We start from the raw sequence: 18424 nt of genomic DNA, 5'->3' as shown, positions 1-18424 counted from the left end.
CCTGGCAGGCGTTGGTCAGGCTGCCCGGGCCTGCCGTGAGGACGCGGGGTGTCTTCGCCCCCGCCCGCCGTTAACCCGCGCCGCKGCGCGGGTGGCTGGAAGAAGCGTTGATCGCTGTGGAGGTTGTTGAGAGATCGCTCTGTGGCCGGTCGCGAAGCGCGGCTCGGTAGCCTCGAACGTGGTAAGAGATGGCTGCTCTGGCAAGATYTTCTTTCAGCAAGGCTGCACGGTGTTTATGGTGATGAATTTACAGACTCAAGAAAGACTGTGGGATCGTTCATGTTGGAAGGGACCTGAGGAGGTCTCCAGTCCGACCGCTTGCTCGAGGCAGAGTCAGCTAGGAGGTCAGACCAGGTTGCTCAGGACTTTTTCCAGATGGGTCTTGAAAAGCTTTGAGGATGGAGACTGCGCCACACGACGGGTTGTTAGGACAACTTGTTCCACTGGCCAACTGCCCTCGTAGTGAAAAAAAAAAAGTTTCTCCTGTTATCCAGTACAAACCTCCCTTGTTTTAGCTCATGCCAATGATATCTCATCCTCCTACAATGCCCCCTGGGGAAAAGCTCGTAAAAACATCTCACAGGAGTGTTTATGTTATATATGTTATCTAAAATTGAAGTGAAAGAGTAGACGATAATCCATTTTAGCTGTACTCTATCAAATTTCCAGATCTGTTGCATGTACGTAAATATATCCATGTTTACAGCATTGTTTACTCTGTAATGGCAGTTACTTTTCTATGAAAGAAACTCAGTTTCTTTCATATTCATAATGCCACAATAAAAGCTAATAATAGTTTGGCTGGACACATCGTACTGACTTCAACAAATTGAGGTGTACCAACAACTTAAGATGTGAAAAATATGACCTCATAGTAGAGTTAATATTGTTCTTTTGAGTAAGAAAATTTGTATTAATATATCTACCCTACATTGCTTCATAAAAATTATGTATTTCCTCAAAATGAAGTTGTAATGCTAAGTGTGTGGATGATGAAGACAACGTCTATGAAAGCTTAGTGTTTCAAGTTTTTGTAAAAAAAAAAATACAAAAATTGATCTCTTCCCTGTAATTATTTGTAAAATTTTACAAATTCATTTCTTTACTGTTTACATTTTGAATGTATTTTTCTGAGCTGAGGAGTGTGACACAGCACCTCAGTTCTACCTGTCACTAGAGCTAATCATTTCCTTCTGCTCTTTAGAATTGACATAAGCAGCATTGCAGAAAGAAAATGACACATTGGTTTCATCGCAACCCTTTGAAGGCTACAGCTCCTGTTTCCTTCAATTTTTATGGGGTAGCTACCACTCCTGGTGCAACAAAGATTTGCAAGTAAGTGCTTGTGATCAACTTCAGTCTGTCTGTCACAGTTTAGAGGACATCTTGAAACGTAATAGTTGCTCATAAATTTTTGTTTTACTACTACTTTTGTTATATTAGAAGCCTGTAGGCTGGGAGACAATAAAACATTGATAACATTGAGCAGTTCACTACAAAGAATGAATTATCCAGTTTTCAAGTCTTTTACTGTATAGCAAGGCCTATTATAATAATAGAGGCAAAAGACTAAACATTTCATTGTCTCTCTGATAACTGTGCACTCTTCTGCAAAGGGATTATTTTAAGTAATTTCCATAAGTGAATAAGGCGTGAGTGTAGACTGTAGACAGGAATATAATGAAAAGAGCTCTCAGATTATTTTGCAGGTCTGTTCTTATTTATTCACGTGCTCATCTCATTCTAATGTTGAAGAGTATTTCTGCTTCCCTTCCTTTCCCTGCACCCATCCTCTTTGTAGATAAAGGAATATTTCTTTTTAGTCTATGTTTGAACAAGAAATTGGTAGTGAGTAATAGTTATCTGTTGCTATCTGGTTCTTTGTCCAAAATGGACTGTGCTTTAAATCAATCTTATGTATTCAGGGTTGATGGGAAGATTTTTCTGTATTTATTAGCTTCTTGCTAAGTACCTAAAGTACCTCTTTCTTGTGTTAAGATAGCTAAGCTGAATGCCAGCTTCATTTTCTTAGCTAAAAGAGCAAGCTGTGCTGATATACGTGAGTGGCTACCCTTTTTAATAGAACATTTTGGAGTAGTGTTTCTTAGTTTTCTTTGTCTTTTTTTTTTCCTTTTTCATTTCAGTGATTTAAGATTATCTCGAACACGACTGTTGGAGCTGTTTACTGATTTGAGTTGTAATCCAGAAATGATGAAGAATGCAACTGACTTGTACTTCTCACTCTTGCAAGGTAGGAACATGCGAAGCTGCTAATAAATCAAGAGGTCTTTCATATAAATTGAGTTTTAAAGACACTACTAAGAATGTATGTTGTACTAATCTTATATAAAGAAGTTCTGTGCTTCTCAGAAAGGCAAGAATCTTTGTGGGTTCCCTGATTATAACGATTGGTAAATCATGAGCAGTTACCAGGCCTTTCTACAGGTTTCAGTATTCTTTGTAACCTGCCAGTACTAGGTGTTGGCAGTCCTGTCCTATTGTTTTTAACCTCGCTCAACTTTCTGCTGGAGGAAACTGTGTCTCTAAAATAGATTGTACCTTTAGAATAAATTGAATCTGTTACTTAGTTGATAGAGATTGTTCCTAGGTGTAAACTCCTGATTTGTCTAATGATAGGTAATAGAATTGTTGCAAGTTTACACTTCTGTTACTTATCTTAGGTACATATATAGCTTCTTGTTACTGTAGCATCTGTATTTTCAGTAGATGGTCACCTATGATGGCTCAAATACGTTTCCCTGAAACCTTCTTCCTGCCAATATTTTGATAACCTTCTCTTAGTAGTCAGATACTCGAACAAGTTACTGAAGATTGAGAATTGTCAGGAATCAGCCGATTCATGAAAATAGTGAGATAAATACATAATTTTTTTCCTTCACTCTGTGGCAGGTGAAATAGTTCAAGTTAGTGTAGCACTCTCAGTCTGTAGGAGGGTGTAAGCTAATTAGACGTCCTAGATAAAGGTAAGATAACAGTCCTAGTTGCGGCAGACAAGATTTGAAGTGTGTCTTCAAGAAAGCATCATGCTTGGTCACTAAAATCTTTTGCATGCAGAAGAAACAATTACTCTCTTTTTCTAAACATCTGACAACATCTAGCATTGTAGCATAAATAGCAGCTGTTACAAGTCTTGAATTTTTGAACTCTGTAAAATGCCAGCAGACATAAGCTAGTTTTCACCCAAGAAAACTCCTTGTGTGTATGCTAGCAATATGCTAGCATTTTTATATCTCATAGCGTGAGCTCCTTTCTGCTCATTAAGCGGCTGGATATAAATAATGAGTTTCCTGCAGCCCTTGCGATAAAATAGCTGATCTCTAAGCAAGTCTTTGCTTCTAAGCCCTTTTCCCTCTCCCTGTTGACCGAACAGCTTTTTTTTCGGAATTCTCCTATCACCACTGTAGTACCAGGGACAGTCATGGACTCACCTTGAGCAGCCCCAACCATCCAGCATCTGAGCCAGCTAAAATCCCCGCTAGTCACCATATGGGGGTGTGCAGGCATCTGCAAGATTTTCTTTGAACAATTGAAACTCACGGGATTGAACTGATAAGCTACTGGGCAAGGAGTTTCTTAGGCTAGCAAGTTTGTCTTGTTACAAGCCTTGTTCTCAAGATATTGAGGAATAAAAGCCTCAGGAAATGACACAAATCTTTAAGTACTACACCAAAAACATTTCTTTATCTATATCTGTGTTCTCATTGATCCCCATTCCTTTCGTTACTTATTGCTGTTTCCTATTTTGAGATTGCTTTTTGGTATATGTTTTATTCTATAGGTTTTATTATTTCACTGGATGACTCTTCCCAGGAATGTAAGTTGCGATATATTCAGAATTTCAAATGGACAGACACTTTACAAGGACAAGTTCCAAGGTATGTGTGCTTCCACCATTACAGGTTGCACAGATATTTTCTTTTGATCTGTTACATATCAGCTGGCACAGGTGCATGTGAAGGAAAACTTAAGTGTAGCAGTTTTCCACACAAAGTAGTTTCCAGAAACTGGTTGCTTTGTCTTTAATAATTGCTGTACTCTTCTGTGCTGCATGTACTGACACATGTGTTACCTTTATTTATGATAGTACAGTTGCATGATAAATCAACTAAAACACAGTCAGTCCTTCTACAAATTATATGTTGTGTTGGATAGAGGAGTACAAAAAAAGCTGTGAGAATATTTGTGAATTAAATATGATAGCATAGATTACTGTTGTTTAAAACAGACTCTTTCATTCGGCCCTTTGGCTTGATTAGCATGGAAGCTGCCAACACAGCTTTTGTTTGAAATAGGAATATAAATCTGGAAAGAACCTCCTGGATTATTCGGTCGCCTGTTGCTATTGTTGGTGATCCCATTGTATAATTTACACTTACATATTTGTCGAGTATTATCCAGAAGTTGTGTTGAACTCCATTACAGCTTTTATTCCCCCTTGAAGACAATATATTGATTAGGATTCTCTCTTAATTTTCTCACGATTGTTCACCTTTGTTCTTATGCCAACATTATTTCTCCCATACCCATATCTTTCCCTTTTAAGATGTTTAGTTTTTAAGCTTTGATGAACTTGTGATGGCATGTTAACTCTTTTCGAAGACCAAGCATGTTTTTAACTTCTGAAATGTCCTGCTATTTATGCATGCCATTTGACTGCAGTTATATACATATTTACAATAAAATGCATTTTGAGAGATGTAGCAGACTTATGAATTTAGAAGCAACAACTTTAAAGCAGGCATTCCAAAGTGAGATTTCCACAAAATGCGCAGTTTTTTTTAAGGGGGGGGGATCTCAGCCACACCCAAAGCTAAACAAATCTCAAGTTACTGTTTTAAAATAAAAATTCCCAAATGTGAAGGGTATGCATTTGAATGTAGGAAATTATGATTATAGAGCTCTTGAAAGGAGTAAGCAAAAACTGAAGTCTCTTTTAGGCAGTTCCACAATAGGAAGATCTGATTTGGAAATTATTGACTTAAATTAAAACTATTTTACAGAGAGAAATGCCAACTTGTGCTGTAGATTTCTAAGAGAGAATTTGTCAAAACAAAATGGAAAGCATTAAATTGTTTGGGGGCTGTTTTGGGGTTTCTGTCTCGTTCTTTAGTTCTCAGCAGGATGCAGTGTTTGAACTGGTTTCCATGGGATTTAATGTAGCTCTGTGGTTTACAAAATATGCATCAAGACTCGCTGGAAAAGAAGAGTAAGTGTTTTTCTTTTCTTAGTAATTCCATTGCAGCAGTATTCCACAAAAAGTTTACTAGGTTCTGAGTTTTGACTCCTATAGTGCATGTCCAGTGAACACAGCTATGAGTTCAAGGAGGCAGTTGGCCTTCATTCATGTGCTTTAATGTCCAAGTGCACCTCAATCCCTCCTTGCATCTATGAACAGTGTATTAATACCATATGACTATGATACAGGGAAAGTATTAGCTGTGAAGAAACCCTTCATCAGTCTTACTCTAGATGTCTAGTTCTGAGATTTAAATTCTCAAAATCACAGCTCTGCTGCCTTTTAACCCTACAGGTTTCTAAAACTTTTACCTTTTAACACTGAGGCTCACTTTCAGTTGAAAATCATTGCAAGATGTTGCTTTCTTTCCCCCCAAATTGGTTTAATTTGATTATTTAGTGATTGAGTGTTAAAAGAAGCTTCTTCACCAGGAGAGTGGTGCTGGACAGGTTACTTAAAGGGACTGCAGATTCTCTGTCCTTGAAGGACAACGAGATTCAGCTAGACAAAGCCATAACTGACCAGTTCTACTGTTGGCAAGAGTCCTACTCCAAGCAGGAGGTGGGAGTTAAATGACATCAGAGGTCTTTTCCAACCAACATTTCTGTGATTCATTATGTGTTCTGCCTTTTCTTAGTGTAACAGAAGATGAAGCAAAAGATGTTCACAGAAGTCTGAAGATAGCAGCTGGGATTTTTAAACATTTGAAGGTAGACAAATTTTCTTCACTGTCTGTTCCTTGAGTTGTATCTGATTAGAATATTTGGCTTTTTGTCTTAGAAGTGCTTTTCTGATGAAGTTAGAGAATATTTGAACGAATACCTCAGACTCTCTGAATGATACAGAAAAGAGAAGGATATTAATTTGTTGTGCTATTACTTACTTTCTGCTGCCCTTTCCTAGGGGCARTGGAGTAATAATCGAGTCTGGGCAGTAGCACATGCAGCAGTGTAGCCAGGCATCTTGTGATTCTCATTCAGTGTTGCATCCATTTAGGAACAGCATCAAACAGTCCCCATTTAGGGACTTGCTTTGAATTAATGATAGTGATACTAAGACTAACTAATTTTGATACTTGCTTTGTACTTAGGAAAGTCATATTCCAAAATTAATTACACCTGTAGAAAAGGGAAGAGATTTAGAAGCTCGACTTATAGACTCGTACATCATACAGTGCCAAGCTGAAGCTCAAGAAGGTATTCTTAAATATGCATGCTTGCTGGGGATGGGAAGTGAAAGTCTTTGTCAGTGGGTTGCTTTGATGTTTCATGAAGTCTACTTGGTAGCGATGATGTTTTTTTCTCCTGAAGTACTATGGCTTAGTGGGGAAGGTTGTTTCTAAAGAAACTTAAGTTCCCGTTGTAGGAGGGAGGAAACAACAAAGATCATTCTGATACTACACATTTTTGAAAAACGTGTGTGTGATAATCCTCCTCCCTCCTTTCTTCCTTTCATGCATTCTCTCCAACACCATTCTTGCCAAACATAAATTCTAGTTCATTTACTTAAAATCTGTTTACTCATTTTTTCTTTTAGTTTTTCTATTAGCTGGGAATCATTCTGTTCAAGTTAACAGTCTACTTTCATTATGACTTGTGAAAATAATACTTGTTTTCTGCTTATATAGGGGTGTTAAAATTACCTTTGCTAAGTTTGATGAGATATTTTCAATTAAAATTTAGTACTGTGATGTGGGWTTTTCTTTCAGTGACAATTGCCCGGGCTATTGAGTTGAAACATAACCCAGGTTTAATAGCTGCTCTCGCTTACGAAACAGCTAACTTCTACCAAAAAGCTGGTAAGTGTCTTGTTTTGTATCCTTAGTGACTTGGTTTGTGCGTTCTTGCCAGCAGACATAGTTTACCCGCCCATCAGTTGTGGTATTAATGCTGTTTCTTAGTGGATACGCGTTGCATGTTTAGTTTCTATTTAGTGTGTTCAAGGCTTCAGTTACCAATATGATAGATATATTTTGATAAGGCCCCTTTTTTTGTTGGCATCTTTTTCTGTAGCTACTAGTAGGAAGTGCTGGTGAGAGGAGCTAGAAGACAGAGTAATGTCTTGAGATATGTAATAGCAGGTCTTGCCAGCAAACAAATGGCTCAAGTAAACAGAGCATGTTCAGCTCTCTTTGGCAAGTAGAGTATGATGCAGACTGTTAAGTGTGCAGCAGGTTCATTACGTACATCCTCGCAAATGAGCGAGCTGATCTGTGGGCTTACTGAGGCAAATCAGAAAAGGGCTAAAATGCAGGAGTCAGTCTGGGAGATGGAATACTGTAACATACATAGACTTCTATAGGTCACTGCTTGAAATTAAACTAGGAACAAATTTGGAAATGCTACCTAAAACTATTTAGGAAATTTAGCCTTCCAGACTTAGTGGACAGCCATTCCAGGGGTTCTAGTAACAATTGCATGATAGCTCCATGAAGTGCATATTTGTGTTTTTTCATGGTTTCTCCGTGCCTTTGCAGGAATAACTTTTGTCACTTGTTTCTAACCAATTTGTAGTTAAAATCCATTGCTGAGTTTAAGAATTCTACTCTTTAAGTTTATATGGCATTTTTATTTTTCCAAATGTCTTAAATAATATTACTTACCTTTTGTAGATCAAACATTATCCAGTTTGGATCCAACCTGTGTAGGTAAATGGAGGAAATACTTAAACTTGAAGACCTGTTTCTATATGGCCTATGTAAGTACTGGGTTGACATTGATCAGTTTTTAATGTTGTCTGGACAGGGAGTCGGGGCTGACTATTGTCTTGACCTTGTTATCATGCTGTGAAGAGATACTCTGAAATGTCAGTGGTGTTTGMAGTGTTTTTTTATTGAGCCAGGTACTAAACAGAATTTATTGCCATAACTTATCTCTGAGTAAGGGCAGATTGAGTATAATACTTATCTTCCATTATCTATATCACAATCTGATTCTAGGCATAATTCAGAGATGATCATCTTTTCTAAAGCTCTGAATGAAACCTCATCAAATAGTGTCAGTTGTCATTCCAAGTCCTGTCCCCTTTGTGTGACTGATCTCTTAGCAAGTGCAGTGGCACTCTCGGGATCATCTGTTACTGGACTTGCTATTTACTTCTTGTAGCCTGTCAGAACCTATGATTTGGCTCTTACATACTGTAAAAAAGCCTAAAAGTAAACAGTTAATCGTCTTTCTCTTGCTTTAAAACTGTATCTAAAAGTTGCATGTTTTATTAGCAAGCGTGAGAGGTGAGGGAGGATCAGAGCTGTGTGGTACTTTTTTTAAGCACCTAATTTGTATAAAATGGGCCTTGGCAGGTTAGGTAACATTTTTCATGTCTCCTCTCATGGTATAGCTGGGAAGCTATGCATTAGTTCATGGGAATGTTCCTGTGCTTACTGAATTTAGTACTTAGGAGATACTGAATTTAAATTCCTTAATAGTAGAAAAGAGGCTGTTCATTTCTCATTAGAACACAGTACTGCCTTTGGGCACGTGTTTGCAGGAATGGGAGTTCTGGGGGTGAAAAGTTATTTTGACTATGGTGAAATATCTCAAACGATCAGCAGAACCCTTCATCTCTTCTGGATTCCGTGATGTTGGTTGCAGACTCAGTTATTGAGTATCCAGGTGGTTTAGTTTTTAGTCTTCACTTTTGTAAACTTGACTGGGGTTCATTTCTTGCTGCTGGTGGGATTTAATGCTACACACCAATGCAGTGGAGAGAATTAGGCTATGTACTACTGCTGTTGGTAAAATAGTATTCATGAAGCTCCAAGTTACTGTTGACTGAATTACATTCAGACCTGAGACAGCTTGCTTTAGGCCTAGCTTAGGTGTACATCTGCTGAGCTGCATTGTTCAGTGTGAATGTGCTCAGTCATTGGTGACTTGTCTTCTCAAATTGTCAGCTTTCTGCAGGTGATGACAGCTTCAAAGAGATTCAGCTCTGATGTAAGGAAGGAAGAGCAGAAGTTAATTGGTGTGGGAAGTGCCCAGCGATACTGATAATGATGTTGTCCTCTCTCATTAGGCGTATTGTTACCATGGTCAGACTTTGCTGGCCAGTGATAAGTGTGGGGAAGCAATCAGATCTCTGCAAGAATCAGAAAAATGTAAGTGTGATTGAAAATGGATTGTAGGGTGTAATGTGTTTTATTTTGCTGTAYTGTGTGGTGTTTGGTTTCCTGGTGAAAATCCAGAACACTTTTGAACAGAGGCAGTATACTCTGTTGTAGATCTGTCTTACTGAAGACTCTTTCGTAATGGGTCTGCTGAAAATCTCAACTTTACTTCCTAGCCTATGAAGACTGGCTTTGAGCTATCTACAGTGCCATTTAAAAAACAGTTGTCTGGTCACTGTATTTTCTGGTCYGTGTGTTAAGTTACAGCAGCCTCCAAATCACGAAGTCGTAGTATCTTGCATTAAATAGTGAAAATACACTATGACTCTTCTCAAAGCTTTTATTTATTTATTTAAAACAGGTTTTGATAATTCCTGTACTTTTTATTTCTTTTGGAAGGTAGATTAGGGGAGCTAACTAGAGTTACTACAGTAATTCAATGTCTTTCCTCTATCCTTCTCTCTTCAAAGGTATTGCTCATATGCAAAGATAATGCTCAAACTGTCTCGCATAAAGACAGGTGACTTCTGTTGCATCCCAGTGGCCTGTACTGTGTTACTTTACCACAGTACATAAAAACACTCAAATAATCTAATTTGAAAGTTTTACTATCAATTTCAAAAGTAGATAAGGGAAAAACTGAATGAGAGTATAAACTAGTAACTAATAAAAAAAAAAAAATCTTGTGTTTTTTTACTGTGCCTTCTGTTCAGAGAAATGTGCTTGGACATCAACACTGTATAGGCACCTTCATACCCACTCTTGTTTCCTGTCATATTTCAGAGTACTTAGGCTTATTCTTATATTTTGCCCCACAAATAAGAATGCTTCCCTTCTCCCTAACCAGAAAGCTTATCTTTTTTTTTTCCTGTCTCATAGTCTCTTTGTACATGTAGTAAATCTTGGCTGGAGGTACTGCCCTTGAGCATATTTATTTTACTTCCAAGAAATAAGAAGCCTGAATGAAGTCTGGTATCTCTTAAAACTAAAGCAACTGTAAATCAGAGCTGCCATTTAATAAATTCATGTTAATTGATTTTTATTACAATGCTTTCTGGTGAAGTTTTTGCGAAGGCTGAAGAATTGTGCAAGGAATATGGAGAAACCAAAGGGCCTGGGACTACAGCTAAACCTTCTGGACATCTCTTCTTTAAGAAATTAGGAAGTTTGATTAAGAACACTCTAGAAAAATGCCAGAGAGAAAATGGATTCATGTAAGTAATTCCTGGTTGGTATATAGTACTCTTTACGGAGTGTTAATACCTCATTTGCTTTTGTTTCAGAATGGGATGGTAAATTTTACTCTCCAATTTTGATATACCTTTAAGGCACAGCATGTAATTCACAGAATTGCAAATATATCTTTAACTTCCTCTCAGCAGATTCGCTGTCAGTCTGATGTTAACTATTGCCCTCTCTCTGTTCTATGCCAGTTCAGCTGTGCAGGTTGGACTGATGTGCTGGAGAGGCTAAGCTGTTTTCTTCCTTCTGTCATCTGCCTCTTTGGTCTTCTTCCTTCTGCACAAGAGACTCCTGCAGAGATTTCTGTGTTGTGCTGATGCCCTCTTCCCTGCTGCTGGAGTGTAGCAGGCGAAGAGGACAGAGGGGAAAATGGAGAAGACTAGTAGCTTATTCTGCCTTGCTAGCAGGAAAGTTGAAACATGGTCGTGCCTTCAGTGAAGAGTATGCTTAAAGGGCTAGGAGCTCTGCTAGTGTAACTAATAGCGTGAATAGGTTGTTGTTTAGTTAATGCCTCTTCCCAGAAGAGTTTGGAAGCATTTTAAAATAGTATTATTAGTTCAGCTTTAGAATTCTGTTGCTGATTTCCTTCTCCCCTCTTCTCCTCTTAAAATTTAGTATTCCATAATAGATWGTATTCCCCCCTTTACACTTGTTAAAGATCTGTATAGTAGGGGGATTAACTAAGTGCAAAAGATTGYCAAGTACATTAAGATAAACTGAAGAAAAGGAAAAAAAATGCTCTGTTCTGTTTGGGTTTCAATAACTTGTTGTCATAGCTTATAGCAACAATATGCTGGAAATTTCAACCTATCCGTGTCCCTCTAGAACTAAACTGTGAAGGAGAAACAAGGTAACCCTTGCACGTTTTGGGAGGTATGCCTCCCATAGAGCCCCGCTGAGCACAAGAAGTAGGTTAGTGTGTACCAGTARTTACCAGTTTTCAATTATTATGAAATAGAGTAGATTTATACCTTATTCCGGCTATGTATTGTAGCAAGTCTTTGTGGATGTTGCGGTGTTGGTACTATTATACACTTTGGAACACCAAAGCTGATTTTGCAATAGCAGAGGAAAAGAGCTGTATCAGCCTCTTCACCTTTCTTATGAGATATTTTAAATCCCCATCTGGATTTTTAAGATTTTGGGGTGAGGGCAAAAATTGCTCTTTTCATTGAAGTGTTGGGAAGAATAGTTTTCAAATAGGAAACCCAACTAGCTTTTGGGGGAAGAGCAATGCCAAAAAGGAATTGCTTTTGTTCTTGTGAAGCTTGTTGATAGGATACATGTCAGATGGTGCCTTAATGAAATGGAAATGGAGCAGTAATGGTAACCACTGTGAAAGGCTAAGTTGTTTTTCTTTGGAATTGAAAATGAAATTTGCAGTGATAGTGTGCTGTATTTAAAATGTTATTGTATTCTATTATAGTTATTTTCAAAAGGTGCCAGCAGAGGCTCCCCAGCTGGAACTGAAAGCAAACTATGGCTTGGTAGAGCCTGTTCCTTTTGAATTTCCTGCCCTGAATGCACACTGGACTCCTGAAACACTTACTGCATTTGATCTCACCAAGAGGCCAAAGGATGACGCTGTAAGACTCTTATTTACTATTCTTTCCCGTTAGCTTTATTTTATGTATGCCATTTTGCTCTTCTGACATGCTCCCCAGCTCAGTGTAGGGCATAACTCAGGTGGCAGCCTGATGGTTCAGACTTGCACTGTGCAAAGAGACAAGTCATTTAACTCCCATATGCCAACAGTGCAACAAAGAGATTACGGGGTCACTAAGTCCCAAGTAAGAGGAAATTCAGTAATGTGTTTAAGAAACTGAGATGCTACAGGAGTGAATGCTAGAGAAAATTTCTCTTTAAAAAGAATCCRTTTAAGGAAACTTAAATAGAGAAGACTTGACCTTTTTTTCCCCCTTCTTTGTTCAAAGCCTTCAGCCCTGAGAAGAGAGGGGACTATTAGATTAGCATATGTAAAGTTAGCAGTACATGAATAATTGGCAGACACAGTGTTTTTTACTTGTGGCATTTTAAATCTTTTTTTCCTTTCGTTTGCAGGCTAAACCGAAAGCAGATGAAGATGTAAAACCTCTGAAGGAACCAGATATAAAGCCTCAAAAAGACAGCGGCTGCCAGATTTCTTAAGTGCCATAAGTGCTTTGAATTCCTTTTAAAACTATACTAATTGGACTTTGGGGCTCTTAGTTGTGATCCTCCCTTTCTGGTTCTTTTTAATTCAGAATAGTAATTTAATTTGTTTTTATTAGTATGGGTCTATCTTGCTTGAGAATGTGGTGGATTTCTAGAAGAAATGTATTTATATTTGACTTATTTTTTGTTTTAGCAGGATATTGTAGAATGAATCGGCTTAAATGTCCCTATTGTGCCTCTAGAGAGTTTCTTCTTATGGGTTTAGTTTCTACCCACAAAAAACAAAGAATCATGACTGTAACACTGAGGATTTTCCGTTAAATTATATGCTATATAATGTCAAATTCTACAAACGGATATTAGCATGAGCTGTTATATCCGTTTAGGTTTGTCCTAAAGGCATAACTCCCTGATTCACTTAACTGTATTGACTGAAGAAAAGTTGGATTTGGTATGTWGCATTTGTATAGTGTTTCACAGGACTTTCACAGAATTTGGAAAACTTGACGTTCTGCATAACAAGAGCACAGTTTATATTCTTCTGAAACTATTGGACTCTTCTTTTATAGATTTGGATTCCTGTATCAGAGTTTATAGTAAGGTATTTTAGCTTGACTGTCCCTAAATTAAAATCCTTTAATGTCAGATTGCATGTGAAAGTGATGTAGCAAGTAACAAGGAAGCTCTTAAAGGTAATGCATCAGTGTCATTCATTTGTAGTTCTTGAATCTAGAAAGACTTTAAAAGGTTGAGAACTGCAGATGGTTGAAATCCCCTAGCATTAGAAAAGCTCAATCTGGATGCATGAAATTGTCATGTATAAAAATAATGAGGTTGTAATTAAGATGCTTTGTTTCCATTTGAGTAACGTCTGTAAGAAACCATCCGGAGAACAGGTAGGAAAGATTAGCTGAAGAGCTAACGACACAATTGGGACATCAAGCTCTAGATTTCCTTTACACCATATGTAAACAGTGCTATTTCGCAGCATCACGCTGAAATCAGCTCCATATGAAGAGAATTTACCAAAAGCCAAGTCCAGCGAAGACTGAGGAGGAAAGAATTTTGTAGAACTTGCTTCTTCCATCTCTTCCTACTGTGGAAAACGTGATAGTATTTTTTTTTAGTACTGAGCACTCCAAAACACGCATATCAAAAAAAGTTTTCTGATTTGTTGCAAATGTGAAAGAGTGATATCTGATGTGTATGTTAAAGTGAGTCTTGCAGTCTCCGGGTCCCAGTTGCTGCCCTTCATTCTACCTGAGAAAGAAACTGAACAGCCTGAAAATGTTCCTGTTTAAACAAAGTGTGATGATATATGCACTCAGCGTGACAGATGCTGTGATTGCATTCCTTGCATTGCCCTCTTTGGTTTGGTTCACCTTTCGCTGTAGTCTAACTCAGTGGCTTTGTGTTTGAAATCTTTTGTGGGAATGGACCAGCTTACAAGGTGTGTAGCTCCTTGAAGGCTTGTGGATCCTCTTTGAGGGGGTTTAATATGAGCACAAGACTCTTCCTTGGATACTGGACCAAAGTACACAATTCATTGCTGCAAAAGACAAAGAGAATCTTAATGCTGACTGCCGTGAGTGAATCAAATGCAGAACTCGCTCCATCCAGTGATGGTTCTTTCAGCCAGTTCTGCACATTAAAAATAAGTACAGAATCCAGAGGATCACTTTGGAAGAACAAGATTCTGTTTTGAAGGGGCTTATGTGAGTGGAGCATAATAATCTAGAGGGATTTATATCAAAAATATGTCCATTCCTTCCAACTGCACTGCATACACAAAGAGGTGACTTGAGTGTATTTGATGAAGAATTACTCAGATCATTACTTGATCAGTTGACTTTTTAGGCTTCTTGCATTAGTAAAAAGACCCAGCTTAAGACTCACTGGAATGGAGTGTGGAGCTACTCTGCCAATACAGATTTTAATATTCTTAAAAACTTACTACAGCTGTAGTCATCTGCATCTGCTTAGCCTGACCCCTTTAAGGATCAAGATTCCATTAACTGGATTTCATAATCATGAAATGTCAGTTGCTCATTGTTTTTCGGAAGTCTGTGTCTGTCAATGCTGATAGGTCTCAACCTACTTAATGGTTCTTTCGAAACACACTAGATTCTATTTTCCTTCTTCTCCCTYGTTTTCCCTCCCATCTGCTACACCCTGTGGCACAGGGTGTAGCAGGCCTTTATTTGTTAACGCATATGTGTGTGCTGGGACTCGTTTCCAGTGAAGCTTTTTAGCATGGGTGTTTTTCAGTGTATGAATATCTTAAAAGAGCAAATCTTGACCAAATCATTCCCCCTAAAACATTTCAGAAAAGATTATTTTATGGAATTGCAATTTTAATTCTTTGGATGCTTTCTCAAACCCAAGTGATTTATTTCAGTCAAATTCCCTGTAAATAGCTTTGGGTATAAGCAACAGGATTGTGTCAGACTACGGCATTACTTAAGCCTGGCTGTGTAATCTCTTATGCCATAGCTGTTTCAGTAGATATGATGTAGTAGTTTAAAAATAGTCTAATGGAACAAACTAGTTTACTTATGTTGCTTTTCAAGACAAACTTTGTTTACTTTCAGTTTAAAATCCTATGGCAAACACTGAACAGTTTTGCCCAAGAATAAGGAATTTGAGATTGTTTGCTTTGCCAAGCAAATACATAGAATGCTGTCAGTCGACAGGCAGTTTTTTTGCTTTGGTTTTGTTGAGAAGTGGTAAGAATTATTGTATGTAATATTTAGATTAACTGAAACTCCCATTCAAGTCACCTGTATTCCTCAGGAAATTGTGGACAGTTAATCTGGAAACCTAGCAGCCACTTCCCTTCTATTATGGCTTCCTGTAATAATTTTTTTTTATGATGTATTTTGAATGCTGGCTTTTTAATATTGTCATGCTGCAAGAGCCCATTTTTTTGTCTCTCTCTGGGTTTAGAGGCTCTCATGACTATACCTACAAATGTTGTTCATATAATAATGTCTTAAAAACTTGTGCTCAGTCTGAACTAGGACAAAACTGCTGCCGAACAAAATACTGAGCACTGGGTCCTCTATTTTGTGCTTTTAAAAATGCACTGATCATCTTAATATACTAAAAAGCAAAWCAGTAAGTGCTCTAAAAATTCTGCTTTGAGACCTTTATACTTCTTTAATGTTTCATGTTCCTAGGTTTACCGTAGTTAATGTCCATCTGGCATGTGACGCTCCTAGAACCAGAGGACTGAACTTAGCCCGTGGATGCCAGTGCCTGCCTCCCACTGGGTTCAGTGGGGAGTTTTGCCTGTCAGCCTAAGGATAACATTTGGTCACTTGAATGTTCAGCATGAATATGTGGTGTGTCTGTAATGATGGTATTGGTTTGTAGTATAAACAAGAAAACATACCTGTATCTGTGTAGAATAGAGCCAACTTTGCACTTTAGAAATTTCTAATCTTGCAATTTCAGTACAGTACAATGTGTTTGTAAATATTCCTTCTTATCTTTCCAATTTTGTTGTCCTGATTTCAGTACTGTGGTATTAGTACAATTTTTATGGGAAACATTACTAAAATCTAATTGTCTATATATAAAATATGCTTATGAAGCATATCTCTATCTTCAGTACAGAGGGAACATGAGACACTGTCATCTGTTTTCCATGTCAGTTCAGAGAAGTTAAGTTTATCTCTGTTGGCTGGGGGATTGTATATAATGTTTTGTCTCATCCCTATGCCTAGCATCTGAAACTGAAGCTTCAGCATTAACAAAAATCCTGTTTATGCATATTACTTATCCCTAAAAATCTCTCTAAAGATTATTATTGCCAAATTAAGAAAGCAATGTGAGCTAAACTTGTTTGGAGTTGGCATCTTTATGGGTTACAAACTAGTATTTGAAGCAAGTGTATACTCTGATTTATTAATTGAATGGAATAAACCATGGTGAGATTGACCAAGCCACCTTATTTTATGAAGACAGTCACCATGCAGTCTTAGGTTTGATAGTTTAAAAATTTGTATATAACCACCAGTTTCAGAATACTATTTAAAATAAAAATAAGCAATCAATGTGGTTTTTTTGTTTCATTATTTATAATCTTTAGTAGAAAGAAATAGGGTCTGTCCTGAATGTTACTTTCTCCAATTTAATACAAATACAGTAATAAAAGAGAACACTTTATGGCTGAGGAAGGGTTTGACTAAGCAAGTCACAGTTGTGTGACAGTTACACAGTTCAGTTATGTGAATTGGGAGCATATATGGGTATTKGGGAAGCAAGTCAGTAGCTACAGTGATGCATGTGAAGTTATGTGGCAGGAAGAGAAAAGATAGACTTTCCAAACTTTTTTTTTGGCTTGTTTTTTGCATGCCAATGCAAAATCCAAGTCCTTGCAAAYGTCTGCGCCATTGTAGGATATTTGGTATACTACATGCTGGACCCTTCTCTAAATTGCCAGCAGGTGGCAAATAGGTTCGTAGGAAACATGATTTTTCATTTTCAGAGGCAGCGTTGGTTCTTTCAATTTTTAGTGTAAAAACATACTAAAGGCTTTTAGCCTCTGAGGCTTTATTTCAGTTTCTATGTGAAAATTAGCCTAAGGGGACAGAACACTAAACATTACTTCTGAGTACAGCATACTTGAAAACCTGCAGGTGCCCCCTTAACGCTCTCCTGAGGAGTACCGGTTTACATAGGCTTGTGCCTTTGTGCCGCATGGGTTTTTTTGCTGCACCGCTCCCCGTTTTACCTGTTCTTAATCTCAGGCCAAGCCTGCAAATTGCCAGGACCTGCCCCCAGTTCAAATCCAAGCAGTCCTTTCAGATAGTTGCATCCTTTAGCTCTAAGCTTGAGTTTCCTTATTTGCCACCTGCTCGGTGTTGTTGCCCATGCTACAAGAYAGGGTTGGTTGGTTGGTTTGTTTGGGTTTTTTTAAGTGAGTAAATTCTGTGTGGGGGCACTAAATGTCTTGATTCTAATTTATCTTCTTTATTTTTCCTTGGAAATACTTGAGTATTTTTTTTAATGTGATGGAAAAGCCACAAGAAATTCTACAGGTGAGTTTCCTTTTTAATTTCTTGATGCCAAGTATTTTTCACAAATGTATCTATTTGAYGCCATAGCTTCATAAAGTGACTTTAATGCTAAAATTCTACCATAAGGAGCTTTGCTCTTGTATGGCACTGTGGTAGTAATTTCATTGTCTAATTTGCTTATTAGAAATATTTTCTTTAACTTTCATCCAGTAACAAAATATCACATATAGTAATAAATATATACATGCTATTTTTCCCTAACTGGCTTACAGCAAGAGAGATGTAGATAAAGAATAAATAGCAGTACATAAATACAAATGCACCTCTGATTAAGAGAATATCGATGRTGCTATATGTTCTCAAAGGATATTTTAGTTATTTGATGTATAGTTTTATCTTCTGTTTTACAACTTCAGTTAAAAATGAAAGTACTTCTGCAGGCCTTACTGAGCTTCCCCACCAAAGATCAAGTGGTTAGATGACAAAAAAAGCAAAAATTATCTAATAGCATGAAAGGAGCACATTTWAAAAAAAATGTACTTTCTTTAGGGTGTCAGCCTTTTRCTGCCCTTTTGAGATGCTGCTTGTWTAATTACAGTAAATTACAMGTGTAGGYTTATGTTTTGAATATTGGCCCATCTC

At 37.7% G+C, this 18424-nt stretch overlaps 1 protein-coding gene across 3 annotated transcripts in view; it reads left to right on the top strand.

The window, feature by feature from the left end:
- Positions 1–16816, top strand: part of BROX (BRO1 domain and CAAX motif containing) — a 17369-nt gene extending 553 nt beyond the window's left edge. The window contains exons 1-13 of one of the 3 annotated variants that reach the window (XM_085311834.1): positions 7–181; positions 1205–1335; positions 2145–2251; positions 3800–3896; positions 5132–5227; positions 5895–5967; positions 6348–6453; positions 6966–7055; positions 7869–7954; positions 9272–9353; positions 10426–10576; positions 12031–12190; positions 12666–16816. In XM_085311834.1, the coding sequence (XP_085167960.1) occupies positions 1235–1335; positions 2145–2251; positions 3800–3896; positions 5132–5227; positions 5895–5967; positions 6348–6453; positions 6966–7055; positions 7869–7954; positions 9272–9353; positions 10426–10576; positions 12031–12190; positions 12666–12752 (1236 nt within the window). In that variant the 5' untranslated portion in view covers positions 7–181; positions 1205–1234 and the 3' untranslated portion in view covers positions 12753–16816. Of the gene's footprint in view, positions 1–6; positions 182–210; positions 345–1204; positions 1336–2144; positions 2252–3799; positions 3897–5131; positions 5228–5894; positions 5968–6347; positions 6454–6965; positions 7056–7868; positions 7955–9271; positions 9354–10425; positions 10577–12030; positions 12191–12665 lie in introns of those variants that run through there. The other 2 variants (XM_085311842.1, XM_085311824.1) reach the window with 2 other exon arrangements.
- Positions 16817–18424: the final 1608 nt, after the last annotated feature.

Source organism: Rhea americana, unplaced genomic scaffold (assembly GCF_003343005.1).
Source record: "Rhea americana isolate MKP2758 unplaced genomic scaffold, rheAme1 scaffold_109, whole genome shotgun sequence".
Lineage (NCBI taxonomy): Eukaryota > Metazoa > Chordata > Aves > Rheiformes > Rheidae > Rhea > Rhea americana.
Note: the sequence above shows the minus strand (reverse complement) of the source record. Positions and strands in the feature narration are given on the sequence as shown.